Below are 19,353 nucleotides of genomic sequence, written 5' to 3'. Positions count from 1 at the left end.
CCAACTTGTACTTCCCAAGCACTTAGTACAGTGCTCTGCACACAGTAAGCGCTCAATAAATACGATTGAATGATTGAATGAATAAATACGATAGATAAATACGCAGACGATAGGGGCCTCAAGGAAAAGATAGTGATGGGCGGGGAGGAGAAATGGTAGAAACGCAGCACTGGGGAGTGGGAAGGACGCTCTGTCCTCCCCCATTCCCAGTGAATCTTGGGGAGTGGGAGAAGATGAAGCCCCCTTTAGAGAGAGTAGCAGGGGAGAACCAGGTTCAGTGAAGGTGACAAGGAACACCACCAGGAGGAAGGGAAGCATTCCGATGAGGGAGCCCAGGTTCCCCAGCCCTGAAGCTGTCAAGGAAGGGACAGCACAAGAGGTAAGGAGGGGTAGGATGAAGGGGGATTAAGGGGAAGTGCTGGGAAGGAAGGACAGGAATGAGCTGATTAGAGGGAGGGGACTCAGGTGACCAGAGAAGTTTAAGGGTGGTCATCAGCAATCACTGCTTAATCTATGGTTCCGGTGATTAAATGTCAAATTGAATGCGGGTCATTGTGTCCTTGAGAGTGAAGAAGTGAATGTTTAAGGGTAAACAGAGGCGTGGGTGGATGTGAGCTGGGACACTGTCACCAAAGTGTCAGATAGCCACACCTGTTTGGTGTTCTCTTGTCTGCACTTAGGCCGGGCCAATGGGCGGAAGGGGAAAAATATGCCCTATGGTCAGTTGTTTTTGCAATAATAATAAAAATGATGGCATTTATTAAGCGTTTACTATGTGCAAAGCACTGTTCTAAGCACTGGGGAGGTTACAAGGTGATCAGGTTGTCCCACGTGGGGCTCACAGTCTTAATCCCCATTTTACAGATGAGGTAACTGAGGCACAGAGCAGTTGAGTGACTTGCCCAAAGTCACACAGCTGATAAGTGGAGGAACCGGAATTTGAACCCATGACCTCTGACTCCAAAGCCCAGGCTCTTTCCACGAGCCACGCTGCTTCTCTGGGGATGGTTTGCACTGTCATCTGCATTCCCTCACATGGTCCCAGGGACCCAGAGATGGGCATTACAAGAGGGCTGGGTGAAGTTTGTGGTCCCAGAACTGAATATCTGAGACCTCAAGAGCAAGAGACACGACTGTGCGTGAAGGGAGAAATTCATCTTGAGAAAGGAAACCAAGATTAGCAGGAAGTGCCGCTTATATAAACTTTAAATATATATCCCCCCCCCCCCCAAGAGACTCAAATCTCAAGTACAATTCTGGAAATCGGAAATGTGCCATGATTTATTCTTGGAATCCCTACTCCGATAACACTCACAACCCCGCTCTTGAGACTGAGCCATCTAAAGGCAATCAAAAGCCAATTTCCTGAACAGAGTGCTGAGCATTTACTTAGTCAAGTTAAAAATAAACTTAATAAAAATGCTGACCTGCTTGGAAGATTGTGTTATTCATAGTGTTGGATGTTGAATCTCTACTTCCTTGAATACAATACGACGAACACCTGTTCGGTGAAGACTCTGTGCTTTCTAAAGAGCACTTATTGATGAAATCCATAAGGGAACTTTGTCTTATTTATACGGGGAAAGGATCAAGCAAAACATTGCAGTTGGAATGGAAGAGACCCTTCTTCTTGGATTTTAATGCATTTGATATTAATGTCAGGTAACAGACCAGGTTGTAGGGACAAAGCTTAGAGGTAGAATGTAGGTTTCTGGCTCTATGAATGTTTAGGGGTAAACCGAGGGTTGGGTGGATGTGAGCTGGGACATTATCACCAGAGAGGCAGAAAGCCACACCTGTTTGGTGTTCTCCTCTCTGCATTTAGGCCAGGCCAATGGGCAAAAGGGGAAAAATATGTCCTACGGTCAGTTGTTTTTATAAGAATGGTGATGGTTTGTCACCTACATTCCCTCACATGGGCCTGTGACCCGGAGTTGGGCATTAAAAGAGGGCTGCGTGGAGTGCGTTAGTTTCCCATCAACTCCGGCCTCTTTATCCTAGAGGATTGGGATTGTGTTTTCCAATGCTATTGTACTGTACTCTCCCATGTGTTTAGCGCAGACCTCTGCACGTGGTAAGCACTCAATAAATACCATCGATTGAAATATCCCCTGACTGAACCCCTTCAGTGTTTCCAACATTCATTCTTTCAATTGTATTTATTGAGCACTTACTGTGTGCAGAACACTGTACTAAGTGCTTGGAAAGTACAATTCAGCAATAGAGGGAGACAATCCCTGCCCACAACGGGTTTACAGTCTAGAAACAGAATGGAAACAAAAGACACAATCCCTTTTCTCTAAAAGTTTACAACTTAAGACCGTATGTTTCTTGTTAGACTATAAGTTCTTTATGGGCAGGGATTGTGTCTACCAACTCTATCATTTTGTACCCTTCCAGGTGCTTAGTTCAGTGCTCTGCACATAGTAAGAACTCAATAAATACCCTTTATTGACAGATTAAAGATACAGACAAACAAAGGTTTTCTACAATAGTCAATAAATACTAGTGAATAAGTACCCATATGAGACGCAGCATGGCTTAGTGGAAAGAGCACAGGCTTGGGAGCCAGAGGACGTGGGTTCTAATCTTGACTCCACCACTCAGCTGCTGTGTGACTTAACTTCTCTGTGCCTCAGTTACCTCATCTGCAAAATGGGGACTAGGAATGTGAGCCCCACTTGGGACCACCTGATTAACTTGTATCGACCCCCATGCTTAGAACAGTGCTTGTAACATAGTAAGCGCCTAACATTCATTCAGTTGTATTTATTGAATGCTTACTGTGTGCAGAGCACTGTACTAAGCACTTGGGAAGTACAAATCAGCAACATAAAGAGACGGTCCCTTCCCAACAATGGGCTCACAGTCTAGAACAAATACTATTATTATTATTATTATTATACAACATACTCAGTGGCTGATGGGACAGAACAGCATAAGCAGGACAAGGGGTGACTTAGTGGATACAGTTGTGGACTGGGAGTCGAGGACCTGGGTTCTAATCCTAGCTCTGCCAACTGCTAGCTGTGTGACCTTGGGCAAGTCACTGAACTTCTCTGTGCCTCCTATTCCCCATCGGGAAAATCGAGATTCAATAACTATTCGCCTTCCTCCCTAGACTGTGAGCCCCATGTAGGTCAGAGACTGTGTCCAACCTGATTAGGACAGTGCTTGACGCATACTAGGCGCTTAATAAATGCCATTATTATAAAAGTTTATGATACCAAATGGGAAGGCAGGCTAAGTCAGGTCTGGCATTTTAGGAGGGCTCTGAAAGAGAGGCAGGATATGGGGTAGATCCGCTTCAGACCAACAATGAGCTTAGTACAGTGCTAAGTAAGCACACAGTAAGCGCTCAGTAAATACGACTGAATGAATAAGGTCATTGCTTTGATCCACAACGCTCAGTGGGGTAAGGGGTGGTAGTAGAAACCTTGATAGTCGAAAGCAGGCCCGGGATGAACAGGAATCTGGAGGGAAACGCAATGGCTCTGGAGCAAAGTGAGGAGGGTCAGAATCCACACAGAGAAACATTTGAGATTTGGGAGTTCAGGTGGGTTTCCTTGCAGCCCCATTCCATTATTTGGCAAGGGAGAGAGGGAGCGGGGGCCAGTGTCTGAAGCCAAGCCTGGATGTGGTTAGGCAAAAATGAAGGGTGGGGGGACATTGGGTCAGAGGTGTGGGGGTGGGAAGATTGAGAGAGAGAGAGAGAGAGAGACAGAGAGAGAGAGAGAGAGAGAGAGAGAGTGATGCATAAAATGGGGAAAGCAAAGAGGATGAGCTGAAAAGCAGCAGAAGAGAAGCTCTCGGAAAAAGGGAGAGCATTGCTTTGAAGCCAGTGGTGAGGCACTTTTCCTGTACAGGAGAAGCCAATGCAGAGTTTTGGAGAGGGGAATGATTAGCTCCAATAAGCTTTTGAAGATAATGCTTGCAGCCAACTGTAAATCAGCCTTAAAGGGGAGGGACTAGAGATTGAGAGACCAGTAAGAAGATTGCTACAGAAATTCAGTTGGGAAGTGAGGGGAGTTTGTACCTGGTTGTAATGGTTTTAGAGGTGGTGATGGCAGACAATTCCCAAAGGCAGTGGGATCAGAGACCAGGGCGGAGGTTAAAGTTGTAAATGCAACTTTGGGATTATTTGCACAGAGGCTCTAATCCCCTCTCCACCACTTGTCTGCTGTGTGACCTTGGGCAAGTCACTTAACTTTTCTGCCTCAGCTTCCTCATCCACAAAATGGGGATTTCATGCTTGTTTTCCCTCCTACTCAGTCTGTGACCCCCATGTGGAACCTGATTATTTTTTTGTTTTGCTTTTGGTTCTTTATGGTATTTGTTAAGCACGTACTATGTTCCGGGCACTGTACTAAGCACTGGGTAGAAACACGTTAATTAGGTTGGACGGAATTCCTTTCCCACACAGGGCTCACAATATTAATCTCCATTTTACAGGTGAGGAAACTGAGGTACAAGTGGTGGAGCAGGATTAGAACACAGGTCCTTCTGAGTTCCAGGCCCATGCATGCTCTATCCTGCTTCTAATTATCTTGTACCTACTTAAGTACAAGGGCTTAGTACAGTGCTTGGCTAATTATTATTATGTGTGGCTTGGTGGAAAGAGCCCAGGTTTAGGAGTCGGAGGTCGTGGGTTCTAATCCCGCCTCCGCCACTTGTCAGCTGTGTGGCTTTGGGTAAGTCATTCAACTTCTCTGTGCCTCAGTGACCTCAGCTGTAAAACGGGGATTGAGACTGTGAGCCCCACGTGGCACAACCTGATCACCCTGTATCTACCCCAGCGCTTAGAACAGTGCTCGGCACACAGTAAGGGCTTAACAAATACCAACATTATTATTATTATTGTTATTATTACTAATATTAGGGATAGCTAAAGTCACGTGAGTAGGTGAACTCCTTGAGAGTGTGAGTGGTAAGATATAAAGATCCAGACCTAAGAGGGCACTTGACTGAAAATATAAACTTTAATCATCTAAGCCAGCCAAAATATGAAGGTGGCATTCATTCTGGCTTTAAAGGTTGTAAGCCTGCCAGGAAAATATCTGCTCTGGGGTTGTTTTCTATTACCTCCATCAATCCTCCATCCAAACCATCTGTGAAATAAAAGGCAAATTTTCCTAATGAAGAGTCAATTTAAGCTAAGAATAATTAGGGGGCAATTCTTTGGTCAGTCAGAAACTGAATGATTTGGAAGAAGGAGTGTAAAGAGAATCAGAGCCCTGAAGGTAACTGTCAGCTATGTGACTTTGGGCAAGTCACTTAACTTCTCTGTGCCTCAGTTACCTCATCTGGAAAATGGGGATTAAGACTGTTAGCCCCCCGTGGGACATCACCTTGTAACCTCCCCAGCGCTTAGAACAGTGCTTTGCACATGGTAAGTGCTTAATAAATGCCATTATTATGATTATTATTTTACAGATGAGGAAACTGAGGCCCAGAGAAGTCAAGGGACTTGCCGCAGGCCACATGGCAGGCAAGTGTCAGAGTTTGGATTAGGACCCTTAGTAAGACCCTAAGCACTTAGTACTGTGCTCTGCACACAGTAAGCGCTCAGTAAATACGATGGAATGAATGAATGACCCAGGTATTTCACAGCGCTTAATACAGTGCCTAACACATGCTGATTGCCTAACAAATACCATTTTTTAAAAAAGATAATTCTGTCTTGAACACATATGGTACATTGTATCCAGCATCTCTAATATTTTCTTCACTTACTGCCATGGTCTCTGTATTTTGATACTGATATTTAATATTCAGTCTGGGACGATGAAGCATACGGAGGGATGAGATTAAAGTTTACAAAATTGTTAAAGATAAAGAACTAAAGATGGGGTGTTGAAGATATGTTGCCTCCACAACTGGTTTGGGAACAGGAACTTCTTCTATGTTGAGTAAGATTACTCTGATTTATCTCCACTACAAACAGCAGAATGTTTCTGTGTCATTCACTATCTAAGTGACAAACTACTTAATGTTGGGGCAACAGCAACGTTAAAAGAAAATATTTATGTCCTTATATTCTACATAGCGTTCTTCCATAACACCTTATTTTATGAAAAACAAAGACTTGGCAGAAATTACTATCTAAATGCAGAATCTTCATATTTTGGAGTTTAAAAAATATGGGCATGTGCAGGGGAGATATATCTGATATTATTTATGTGTATCTCCTAAATAATTATACTTTCAGGATATTTGTCACACTAGTTACTGGTAACTATTTTCTCTAAGGTTGGGAAATACATTGCTTTTGGGGAAAGAACTTCCTGTTCTTTAAAAAGTGTCCAGGTTAACATGAAAGTCATTCATTCCATTCAACCAATCATTAGTTCTCAATTTGTTACGCATGCACGCCATGGTGGAGATTGCAGCTACATTAAGGGTTAGGGGGTGATTTTATTCCCTTTTACTCTAAGAATGAACAGAATAAATGCTGAAAATCAGATACTGTACCTCTCCATTAAAAAAGCAGAAGATTGTAGAGACCAAAAGACCCTGTAAAATAAACTGGTATCATTAATTCAATTTTTTCATTTTGATAAATATAAATCTAAACTCAATTACCGGAAAGGCGAACAACTCTACAAAATAAAATGAAAAGTGGAGAATCATGGTAAAATATGAAAGACAGCTGTAACACTGATTTAGAAGCAGTAGTATTATTTACACTTTTATTATTATGTTGAAATGGAGCAGAAATATGTGAAAAACATACTTCCCATCTCAGTGCTTTTCACTCAGATCAAATATTCTTAAGGCATGAGAGTCTGTGAGAAAATTCATGAGCTCTACTTAAAGTTGCCCACATGCAGCTATAGATTTGAAATATTAATTATCTGCATCTTGTTCTCCATTATTTAATGTCTTCTCAAGTGTGGAAAGGAATCGAAAAAACCTCCCACTGGACCTTATCCTCAGATTTTTTTTTTCCCCCCCTGAGGCCCTTTAGCATGATAAAGACAATAAGCCGGAAGGCTATTTACCTGATAATGCATCAGAATGTGCATTATGTAGTCATAGATTTCTTCAGCAATCTTGCCCTCTGGCCTCCAAGGAATCAGCACAAATTCGATGCCAAGGAGTGGCACTAAAATAAGAGTGGCTCTCACCGCTTTCATATATAGATTGGATTCCGCCTGGTGAGTAACTTTTAGTTTGGTGATGAGAACACGGACAATATTTAACAGGAAAAAGAGGTTCACCTGCAAAAATTGATCAGTTTTATGAAGTGATTGGAGCCTATTCGAATAATTCCATGCTAAAGGTAAAGAAGAACATTCACAGATGAAGGAAAATACAATTCACAGACCGCAAATCACAGACGATGTGATATTTGTGGCTTCAGTGTACACAAGGAGTTGGAAGACTCAACAGGCCTTCACCCGCCTATAGTAAGAGATGTAATTACCCCTGACTATGGCTGGATTTATGGTTTTTTAAAGACAAGTATTTTGATCGATTTCAAGCCTACCCTCAACTTTAGTTTTCAACTTTATCTTCATTGTTTTCGCTTATTTCCTTTTTAACGAAATGATGAATTACATCCTCGTGTTGAACTACAAGCAGCCCGAAGAACTCTCTGGCTTGCCCTCGGCCTGCTCTTTGTGAGTTGGGCCACGTAGAAAAGTGCTGCTTAGCCTTCTTGGACTCTCGTGACTCTTGAAATCAAATCACAGCCTTCCCTCCCTGTCACACAGGGCCAACCCCCACCTTCCCATCTTTAAAATTTACCTAATTAATTTGCCAGTGACCAAGAAAGTTCTAAACGGGACTAGAAAAAGGCAGAAAATGAAGTAGAAATATAGGTCAGATTACAAAGAACAAAGCGTAACATACCAACAAAGCAGCACAAATCGGTCCGTGGATAATGTAGAGGAGATGGGTTTCAGAACTGATCCAGCAGCTGGAAGAAAAAATAAGTCATCAGCAGATAAGGACTGAGGCTTATTGGGCAATATTAGGAATCACCAAGAATATAGTGCCTTACTTGTCATTGTAATATAAACTCCTAGCAACAGCATGTATACAGGCAGGAATCAGAGGGAACCCTAGAATGATCAAAGAAATATAAAACAAACACGTGACTTGTACTTCAACCGTAATTTCTTAAAGATGAATCTATAAATAGAAAACAAAATAACCCTCTCTACGAAGTTGAAGTTAATTTAAATGAGCCCCAGTTACAGAAAAGCAGGCTAGAAAAAGCAATAAGAAGCCAACAATTGATAATTCAATAATAATAATAATAATTTTGGTATTTGTTAAGCGCTTACTATGTGCAGAGCGCTGTTCTAAGCACCGGGGGAGATACAAGGTAATCAGGTTGCCCCACCCGGGGCTCACAGTCTTAATCACCATTTTACAGATGAGGTAACACAGAGAAGTTAAGTGACTTGACCCAAGTCACACAGCTGACAAGTGGCGGAGCTGGAATTTGAACCCATGATCTCTGACTCCAAAGCCCATGCTCTTTCCACTGTGGAAACTACTCAAAACACAATGTCGGGTTGTAATTGTATAATATACCCAAGGAATTTTTTTTCTCCAAGACCAAAGAGAAAAAGCAAGATTTGAGAATCTTATAATTTACTAGTCTTATTAGTTGAATAAATAATCCGTATAGTCGATGGAATTTTAACTTATTTTCTAGCTAAGAATTCACACTGCCGTTATTTCCTTTGTATTTGTTTTACCTGATTGAGGTCCTGTATCAAAGGACTGCTCAGTGATACAGAGCTCTCACTCGGGAGCAATTCTATTCCTCCTCTCAGTATCATATTGCTGGAGGGAACCTCATTCATTCATTTAATTGTATTTATTGAGCACTTACTGTGTGCAGAGCACTGTACTATCACCCCAAACTTCCTCCCCTAGTGAGGGTCCTGACCCTAAGACTGTTGGGGAGAAGGGTCTCTTACCCACATCCTGGCCCAGGACTTTTGAGTTTCTGCTTGTGGACAGGGATTGGCTACTTATTCTACTATACTGTACTCTCCCAAGTGCTTAATACAGTGTTCTGCACACTCAATATATGCTCAATAAACACCACCTTCCAGTCTGTCCACCTTAAAAGCCTTACTGAGGTCACATCCCCCCTAAAGAGCCCTTCTCTAATAAATCCTTCTTTTCCCAGATTCTCTTTCCCTTCTGCATCGTCTTTGCACTTGGATCTGTGACCCCCCCACCGGTGGGACAACCTGATCACCTTGTAACCTCCCCAGCGCTTAAAACAGGGCTTTGCACATAGTAAGCGCTTAATAAATGCCAACATTATTATTATTATTATTTGTACCCTTTTGAAGCACTTGATATTCACCACAATATCACACAGCCCTTATTTACATATCCATAATCCATTTATTCATCTACATGTTTTGTTTTGTCTCCCTCTTCTAGACTGTGAGCCGATTGTTGGGTAGGGACTGTCTCTATGTGTTGCTGACTTGTACTTCCCAAGCACTTAGTACAGTGCTCTGCACACAGTAAGCGCTCTCTCTCTATATATAAATATATAAATAGCATTTGTTAAGCACTTACTATGTGCCAAGCACTGTTCTAAGCACTGGGGAGGATACAAGGTTTTCAGGTTGTCCCACGTGGGGCTCACCGTCTTAATCCCCATTTTCCAGATGAGGTAACTGAGGCACAGAGAAGTGAAGTGACTTGCCCAAAGTCACACAGCTGACAATTGACAGAGCTGGGATTAGAACCCACGACTTCTGACTACCAAGCCCGGGCTCTTTCCACTGAGCCACGCTGCTTCTCTATTCAATAAATACTATTCTATTCAATCACATTCAATGAATACGATTGAATGTATTTATTCATAATCTGCCTCCCTCTCTAGACTGCAAGCTTCTGTTTTGTTTCATTTTGTGTTTTTAATAGTATTGCCTAAGTGCTTACTATGTGCCAGGCACTGTACTAAGTTCTGGAGTAGGTGTAAAATAATCAGGGTGGACACAGTCTATATCCCACATGGGGTTCACAGTCTTAATCCCCATTTTACAGATGAGGCACAGAGGCTCTGAGGCCCAGAGAAGTTGAATGACTTGCCCAAGGTCAGAAAGCAGAGAAATGGCAGAAACATGCAGCGCTTGGGAGTCAGAGGTCACGGATTCAAATCCCGGCTCTGTCCCCGTGGGACAATAATAATAATGATGGCATTTATTAAGTACTTACTATGTGCATAGCACTGTTCTAAGCGCTGGAGAGGTTACAAGGTGATCAGATTGTCCCACGTGGGGCTCACAGTCTTCATCCCCATTTTACGGATGAGGGAACTGGGGCACGGAGAAGTGAAGTGACTTGTCCAAAGTCACACAGCTGACAAGTGGCGGAGCTGGGATTTGAACCCATCATCTCTGACTCCAAAGCCCGTGTTCTTTCCAAATTTGATCACCTTGTATCCTCCCCAGCGCTTAGAACAGTGCTTTGTACATAGTAAGTGCTTAACAAATGCCATAATTATTATTATTATGTCTACCAACCCCTTCATATTGTACACTCCCAGGAGCTTAGCACACTGTGAGAGCTTTATAAATACCACTGATTGATTCCAAGATGGGGTTCAGGAAATAGCTTCCAGGCAAGAACTTTTACTGGGACATTTATTTGCCTGTGCCCCAACAACTTGGCTGTAAAGGTTTAAATTTAACTAAATTATGCAAAGTGTATTGTTTCTTGTAACTCTCTATTGTCCTTGTTTTAAATGCACTACAATAGAAGTATTACTTAAGCCGTGTGTTCCTGGAGTATTTGAATAAACTGAAACAATATTACTTTTTCTTCCTACTCGAGAAAGAAACTATACAGATTTGCGTAAACGTGCATTTCTTGAAAAAATTACTAATGTATGCTGAACACAAAAATGATTAAGTTAGCAAATATTTTATGCTGGTAATAATTTCTGTTATTTGCTTTCTTGAGCCTAATTACCCAAAGTAATTTAATTCTCTTGGGATTCATTTTCTGCTTTGGATACTGTTCTCTAATTGTAATTTTAAAATACATCAACGGAGTGTTTCTGTTTGCTCTGTGAACAATACAGGTCAAATGGAACTTCTGGAAAAACAAAGGCTTGCCCTCTCCAATTCACTTCTTGACCCCCTCATCCCCACCCTAAGAATGGGAAGATCTCTCTGAAAACAAACATGCAGAGCTGAATAAACATCTTCAAAGAAAGAAAGAAAGCACAGTCTCCCTCCCATTTGCAAGGCCTTTAACTCTTTCAGGTCTTTCTCTCCTACAAGGGAGCAGTGATATCCTGTTTCACAAGTCCATAAACTCTTCAAAAAGAGATAAGTACAGAACTTTGAACAGAAAAAATAGTGCTTTGATTTACTGTTTAATGCTATAAAGCCATAAAGACATTCATTCATTCAATCGTATTTATTGAGTGCTTACTGTGTGCAGAGCACTGTAAGCCTTGTAGTAAGACTCTAGTTCTAAAGTCTGATTTCCATCTATGAACAAAATTAACCATTCGATGAACGTCACAGAAAGAATCATAATCACGGTGATCATATCTTAAATAGTGAAATGGAAATATTTCAAATGAAAGTGTGTACGCTGTCACCTACCCCAGCCAAGGAGATAATACCACATCAAATGTTGCTTCTCTGCAAATACAGCCACCACAATGAGTGTGTGCAGGTAAATGCCTTCACAAAGCATCCAGAAGTAATTGCATCCCATCAGGTACAGGTGAATAAACTGGGAAATTTTACAACTAACCTGGGAAAAAGATAAATGAATTCATCATTAATACATTACAGTGCTCTGCATACAGGTCAGTGCTCAGTAAGTACCTTGGATAAATTGATTGCTATAACATATTGTTAGGCTTAATAGTAACTCGAGCACTTGGTTATTTGCAAAACATCCCAAGAGCAAAAGGTTTTTCATTCATTCAATCGTATTTATTGAGCGCTTACTGTGTGCACAGCACTGTACTAAGCGCTTCGAAAGCAAAATTCGGCAACAGGTAGAGACAATTCCTACCCAACAGGGGCTCAGTAGCCTGGCATCTTATGGACTGTAAGCTCCTTGCGGGCAGAGAACATACACCAACTGTATTGCATTGCACTCTCCCAGGAGCTTAGTAGAGTGCTTGGCACAGAGTAAGTGCTCAATAACTGTGGTATTTGATAAGTGCTTACTCTGTGCCAAGCACTGTGCTAAATGCTGGGGTAGTAATAATAATAATGATGGCATTTGCTAAGTGCTTACTATGTGCAAAGCACTGTTCTAAGCGCTGGGGGGGGGATACAAGGTGATCAGGTTGTCCCACGTGGGGCTTGCAGTCTTAATCCCCATTTTACAGATGAGGGAACTGAGCCTCAGAGAAGTTAAGTGACTTGCCCAAGGTCACACAGCAGACATGTGGCGGAGCCGAGATTAGAACCCATGACCTCTCACTCCCAAGCCCGGGCTCTTTCCACTGAGCCACGCTGCTTTTGGGTATATACAAGATAAATGGGTCCCACATGGGGCTCACAGCCTAAGGAGGAGGGCATACCATGGATTGACTGATTGAAAAAACTGAAATGTTAATTCTCATAACCATCACTCCCCCAACACCAAAATCAAAGTTATTTGAACAATTGTGATTTCTCTTTTTAAATAATGATTGCATTCACTAAGCACTTACTACATCCCAAGGACTGTGCTAAGTATAAACACATGTGGGACTGTGGCTGACCTGATTCGAATAAAACAGAGTCCCACAAAGATCTCCAGAGCTCGCCTAAGAGGGAGGGAGAATGGTCTCATCTGTAAAATTGGGATTAAGACTGTGAGCCCCAAGTGGGACACAAACTGTGATTAGCTTGCATTTACCGCAGCACTTAGTACAGTGCCTGACGTGTAATAATAAAATATAAATAATAAAATATGTTTTGTTTCGTTCTCTGTCTCCCCCTTCTAGACTGTGAGCCCACTGTTGGGTAGGGACCGTCTCTATATGTTGCCGACTTGGACTTCCCAAGCGCTTAGTCCAGTGATCTGCACACAGTAAGCGCTCAATAAATATGACTGACTGAATGAATGAATGAATAATGCATCTGTAACCTTTCTGATCTCCCAAACCTCCTGTTTCGCCCCGCTTCAGTCTATACTTCACTCTGCTGCCCGGATTATCTTTCTACAGAAAGATATCTTTCTCTGGACATGTCACTCCCCTCTTCCCCCTCTTCCCAAGCACTTAGTACAGTGCTCTGCACACAGTAAGCGCTCAATACACCTGATTGATTAAAAAATATCCAGTGGTTTGTCTGTTAACCTACAAATCAAGCAAAAATGCCTCAATATTGGCTTCAGAGCTCTCCATCACCTCGCCCCTCTCCTACCTCATCTCCCTTCTCTGCTTCTAAAGCCCAGCCCGCACCCTCCGCTCCTCTGCCGCTAACCTCCTCACTGTGACTCGTTCTCGCCTATCCCGCCGTCGACCCTTGGCCCACGTCCTTCCCATTGCTGGGTAGGGATTGTCTTTATCTGTTGCCAAACTGTACTGCACTCAATAAATACGATTGAATGAATGAATGTAGTAAAGTACTTCAATACTATAAAAAATGAGTATTTTACAAATGAGGAAACTGAGGCCCAGAGAAGTTAAGTGACTCGTCCAAGGTCACACAGCATGCAGCCAGTGGCAGAGTCAGAAGTAGAACCCAGGTCGACTGATTCTCAGCCCCGTGTTCTTTCTACTACGGCCCCACCTGAATTTGATGTTTTAAATCATGTCCTTTTTCCACTGTTGTGCTTGAAACATCAGTCAGTCGATCAGTAAAACTAGTAACCGTCGACGACTGGAACCTAAAGTCGTCCCCTGAGCCTGCTGTCTTCTAATAATAATAATAATAATAATGATGGCATTTATTAAGCGCTTACTATGTGCAAAGCACTGTTCTAAGCGCTGGGGAGGTTACAAGGTGATCGGGTTGTCCCATGGGGGGCTTACAGACTGTGAGCCCACTGTTGGGTAGGGACTGTCTCTATACGTTGCCAACTTGTACTTCCCAAGCGCTTAGAACAGTGCTCTGCACACAGTAAGCGCTCAATAAATATGATTGAATGAATGAATGCCATCATTATTATTATTATTATAACGGCAACCACGGCTGCTTTGTGGCCCCCAACTAACCCTTCTGGGCCATGAATAGCTTCCAGTGTGGTTGCAATGGCAGATTGTGGCTCAGTGGAAAAAGCCCAAGCTTGGGAGTCAGAGGTCATGGGTTCAAATTCCAGCTCCGCCATGTGTCAGCTGTGTGACTTTGGGCAAGTCGCTTCACTTCTCTGGGCCTCAGGTCCCTCATCTGGAAAATGGGGATGAAGACTGTGAGCCCCCCGTGGGACCACCTGATCACCTTGTAACCTCCCCAGCACTTAGAACAGTGCTTTGTACATAGTAAGCGCTTAATAAATGCCATCATTATTATTATTATTATTATTATTACGGCAACCACGGCTGCTTTGTGGTCCCCAACTATCCCTTCTGGCCCATGAACAGCTTCCAGTGCAGTTGCAATGGCAGACTGTGGCTCAGTGGAAAGAGCCTGGGCTTGGGAGTCAGAGGTCATGGGTTCAAATCCCGGCTCCACCACGTGTCAGCTGTGTGACTTTGGGCAAGTCGCTTCACTTCTCTGGGCCTCAGTTCCCTCATCTGGAAAATGGGGATGAAGACTGTAAGCCCCCCGTGGGACCACCTGATCACCTTGTAACCTCCCCAGTGCTTAGAACAGTGCTTGGCACATAGTAAGTGCTTAATAAATGCCATCATCATCATTATCATGGCGGTGGTAGCCAATGTGGCAGGAAGAGCAACAAAATAACTGCCACCGCTCATACTATTCCCTCTGAGACTGAGGGGTTTGGTGCCACCACCCAAAACCGGGTACTTTTTTCCCAGCACACAGCTTAGTGGAAAGAGCCCAGGCTTGGGAGTCAGAAGTCGTGGGTTCTAATCCCTGCTCCATTGCTTGTCAGTTGTGTGACCTTGGGCAAGTCACTTAACTTCTCTGTGCCTCAGTTATCTCATCTGTAAAATGGGGACGAAGACTGTGAGCCCCATGTGGGATAACCTGATCACCTTGTATCCTCCCCAGCACTTAGAACAGTGCTTGGCACATAGTAAGTGCTTAACAAATACCAATTTCTTTTATACTCAGGAAGAGTTTACATAGATATTATTATTACTGCTACTACTACTATTGAGAAGCAGCATGGCTTAGGGGAAAGAGCCCGGGCTTGGAAGTCAGAGGTCATGGGTTCTAATCCTGGCTCCGCCACTTGTCAGCTGTGTGACTTCGGGCAAGTCACTTCACTTCTTTGGGCCTCAGTTATCTCACCTATAGAATGGCGATTAAGACTGTGAGCCCCATGTGGGACAACCTGATTATCTTGTATCTACCCCAGCGTTTATAACAGTGCTTGGTACATAGTAAGTACTTAACAAATACTATTATTATTATTATTACTATCCAAAAGGCTTAAGAGGATCAGCATGACTCAGTGGAAAGAGCCCGGGCTTGGGAGTCAGAGGTCATGGGTTCTAGTTCCGGCTCCACCACATGTCTGCTATGTGACCTTGGGCAAGTCACTTGACTTCTCTGAGGCTCAGTTCCCTCATCTGTAAAATGGGGATTAAGACTGTGAGCCCCACGTGGGACAACCTGATCACTTTGTATCCACCCCAGCGCTTAGAACAGTGCTCCGCACATATTAAGTGCTTAACAAATGCCATTATTATTATTATTATCATTATATCCAGAAAGAGCCCCACTGGTTGAGACAATGTCCAGGTCCCTATTGAAGGGTGAGCTTCTTTCACAGTTTTTAATGGGAAGAAGGAAACTTACCTGGAAATTTTAAAGCCAAATCCTATATTTCCCAGAGTCACCTGGGAATGGAAACCATCAAGGTGGGAAGAGCTTTTTATAATCAGGAGAGGGATTATCTGCTTCTCTCTCTGCCGGCCTTCTATGAAGGCACATTATTACATTCTCTAAAAATTCTGGCATTTGCAGCGTGTGAATACACGTGGGCAGAACTTTTTATAGCTCAGGAACTGATTGTAAACCGAAAGAGGTTAGTGGGCTCGCTGAAACCTGTAGTGGAGTAATTTGGTTCTGACTGGCCTTTCCCCCTCTTTGTCTTGCTGTGTATTAAATGTCTGTGCTTCTCCATCTTCACCTGCCACCTCCCCCCACCCAGTCCCTCCCACAGACACAAGTTCCCTAAATCACACCAGTAAAGGGTTGCAGCTGTAACTTTCCCAAAGGCCAGCCCTCAAACTGGTTTCTGGGGGAGAACTGGGCAAGGCGCATGACTTTGGGTTTATACTCCCAATCTTATCCACTACCCTCCAAACCCCATCCTACCTCTAAACTCCCAATCTTACCCACCACCCTCCAAACCCCATCCTACCTCTAGACTATAAACTTGCTGTGGGCAGGGGATGAGTCTACCAGCTCCATTCTGTTGTACTCTCCCAAGTGCTTAGGGCAGTGCTCTGCACACAGTAAGCACTCAATAAATACGAATGATTGATTGGTTTATCCTTGCCTGCTTCCAACAGTACCTGGTTTGTCCTGTTCCCAGCTCCTTGGATAGATCCCTGATCTCGGATCATCTGGGAACGCTGTGAGTATGGCTAGGTGGGGCCAGAGGCCGGGGGAGGACTTGGGGGATTTAGGCCATTAAAAGGCAATTTTTAGATAATCAGGAAACAAAACTAGTTGCCTGGTGTGAATGAAACAATGCTCTCTTAGCTATCTGAAAGTGTGGCAAATGAGGAGAAAGGTGGCCAACTTCTCCTACAGCTTGATTTCAGGGGGAAAGCTAGTGGGCTCATTTGGGACATTAACCCAAATCCATGTTCTTCATTAGGGGGGAAATTAAGAATAATAATAACGATGGCATTTATTAAATGCTTACTACGTGCAAAGCACTGTTCTAAGCACTGGGGAGGTTACAAGGTTATCTGGTTGTCCCATAGGGGGCTCACAGTCTTAATCCCCATTATACAGATGAGGTAACTGAGGCACAGAGAAGTTAAGTGCCTTGCCCAAAGTCACACAGCTGACAATTGGCAGAGCTGGGATTTGAACCCATGACCTCTGACTCCAAAGCCTGTGCTCTTTCCACTGAGCCATCTTTCCCTAGTCTGACATGATCAACCTCACTAAATACAATTTGAAGTTATCAAATCATTTCCTCTTCCTTCTTCATTCAAGGCTGGGGCTGCTGTTGACTGAAAAGAGAAGACTGCCCACAAAACAAGACTTGGATATTTGATGATTGGTAATTTTACTCAAAGCAGCCCTTCCTAAATGGCAGTTTTGACCATATCAATGTGTTTTCACCAGATAGGGTGTCTTCTACTTACAGGGTTGGTAGCCACAAGCGCCTGATTATTGGCCACTGCAGTCAGCCAAATGATGGTTACAATGGAGTTGCACACAAATGAGAAAAACAGGTTTTTGTGTAGGGTAATCCTCTGGCATCTTAGGCTCCTAAGAGAGACAAAAGCAAACTATACTGACAACATGGACGCTTTCATTGATTGAATTATTGGCTTTATAAATACCACTCTAAGTACAGATGGACCTCATGTTATAGTAAGGTTCTGTTCCTTGAAAACCGGGCCATGTTGTGAACAGCTGAATCGTGGGGTACATTTTCCCCCACTTTTGCATGCTATTAAAATGGGATCTGTTCCAGAACCTCTGAAAAAAGAAATATGAAATATTTTGGTGGTCTAGATACTATTACATTAAACATCATTTGCTTGTTGTCACATCTTTCTTAAAATAAACCAAAGAATAACATCCCACATTAGCTAAATGAGTTGAAGTGTGATTATGAGTCTTTGCAGCAGGCTATCAGCTCCCTGTGGGCAGTGAATGTATCTACCAACTCTGTTTCATTGTACTTTCCCAAGTGTTGAGTTCAATCTTCTGCACACAATAAGCATTCAATAATTACAACTGATGGAGAAATTTCATGGCAAAGAGGTTTTGCGCCCCCAAAAATATTACAACAGCATAAGCTTTTTCTCTGGGGTGAGTATATCATGTTTTCCTGCTCATTTCATGAGACCGCATTCATTCCCCAAGGTCTCTGATGACCTCACCATAGCCAAATCTAATGGGTTCTACTCTCTTCCAATCTTCTTTGACCTCTTCCATTGCTGGGTGCTAATCCCAGCTCTGCCACTTGCAAGCTGTGAGACCTTGGGCAAGCCATTTAATTTATTTTCACTTCTGTTTCCTCAACTGTAAAAGTGGGGATTAAATAACCTATTCTCCCTCCTACTTAGAATCAATCAATCAATCAATCGTATTTATTGAGCGCTTACTGTGTGCAGAGCACTGTACTAAGAATGCGAGCCATGTCTGAACAAATTATCTTCCATCTGCCCCAGAGCACAGCTCAGAGCTTGGCACAATTAAGCACTTAGTAAATACAACTATTACTGTTAAAACTGAACTACTCATCTTTCTCCTCAAACTCCTCTTCCTCCTCCTTTTCCTACCTCTCCCACCAGAGTTGAGAACACCATTCCCCTCCCTACTTAGGAACTCCAGGGAACGCCTTGTCTCACAGACAATACTGAACTATGTTTATGAAGTCCCAGATACTAATCCAGAGCAGAAAAGACCAATGCAGGATCCTCTTTTTCCCTCTGAAATGCTTTTTTTAAAGGATCTTTAACATCTCAAAGGAGTGAAGGCAGGAGGGCTATCACAACTAACCAAATGCACAAATGAGTCATGCAGGCTTCCGGACTCTAGGTCTGTCTGCTGTCCGGGCCTCCTTTGGGCAGTGGATCAGAAATGAAATCATTAGGGGAAAGAAAGACGTTTTAAGAAAATGTCTTTCTAATTATTTTAGTGTATTTGTCAAGTGCTTACTATGTATCGAGCACGGTTCTAAGAGCTGATGTAGATAAATGCTTATCAGGATGGACATAGTCCCTGGCCCACATGAGGTTCACTGTCAGAGTAGGGGGGGAAATTGGAAATTCAATCTGCATTTTGCAGAAGCGGAAATAGGCAAGCACCAAAATGGGAATTTCATCCTCAGTGGTGTCTTTGAGTAGGACAACTACACAATCTTTAGTCATCAGGTTATATTTTCATTAAAACGTTACATTTTGCTGTTTCATTATTGTATCACCACGAAAAAGGCTTTAACTGCATTTAATTTAATATCAATCAATCAGTGACATTTATTGAGCACTACCACATGCCCAGGACTGTACTAAGTGCTTGGGAGAGGACATCACAACGGAGTTGACAGTATTTGGATATCTCATTATGGAAAAATCATATT

At 42.9% G+C, this 19,353-nt stretch overlaps 1 protein-coding gene across 1 annotated transcript in view; it reads right to left on the bottom strand.

Moving 5' to 3' along the window:
• Nucleotides 1-19,353, bottom strand: part of CALCRL (calcitonin receptor like receptor) — a 154,689-nt gene that overhangs the window by 7,949 nt on the left and 127,387 nt on the right. Inside the window, exons 9-14 of the mRNA XM_038751530.1 lie at nt 17,405-17,531; nt 11,601-11,754; nt 8,006-8,066; nt 7,855-7,921; nt 7,002-7,220; nt 6,472-6,513 (exon numbers count right to left, since the gene is read on the bottom strand). Coding sequence (XP_038607458.1) covers nt 6,472-6,513; nt 7,002-7,220; nt 7,855-7,921; nt 8,006-8,066; nt 11,601-11,754; nt 17,405-17,531 — 670 coding nt within the window. The remainder of the gene's footprint in view (nt 1-6,471; nt 6,514-7,001; nt 7,221-7,854; nt 7,922-8,005; nt 8,067-11,600; nt 11,755-17,404; nt 17,532-19,353) is intronic.

Source organism: Tachyglossus aculeatus, chromosome 9, assembly GCF_015852505.1.
Source record: "Tachyglossus aculeatus isolate mTacAcu1 chromosome 9, mTacAcu1.pri, whole genome shotgun sequence".
Lineage (NCBI taxonomy): Eukaryota > Metazoa > Chordata > Mammalia > Monotremata > Tachyglossidae > Tachyglossus > Tachyglossus aculeatus.
The sequence above is the reverse complement of the archived record's forward strand: the minus strand, read 5'-3'. Positions and strand labels throughout refer to the sequence as shown.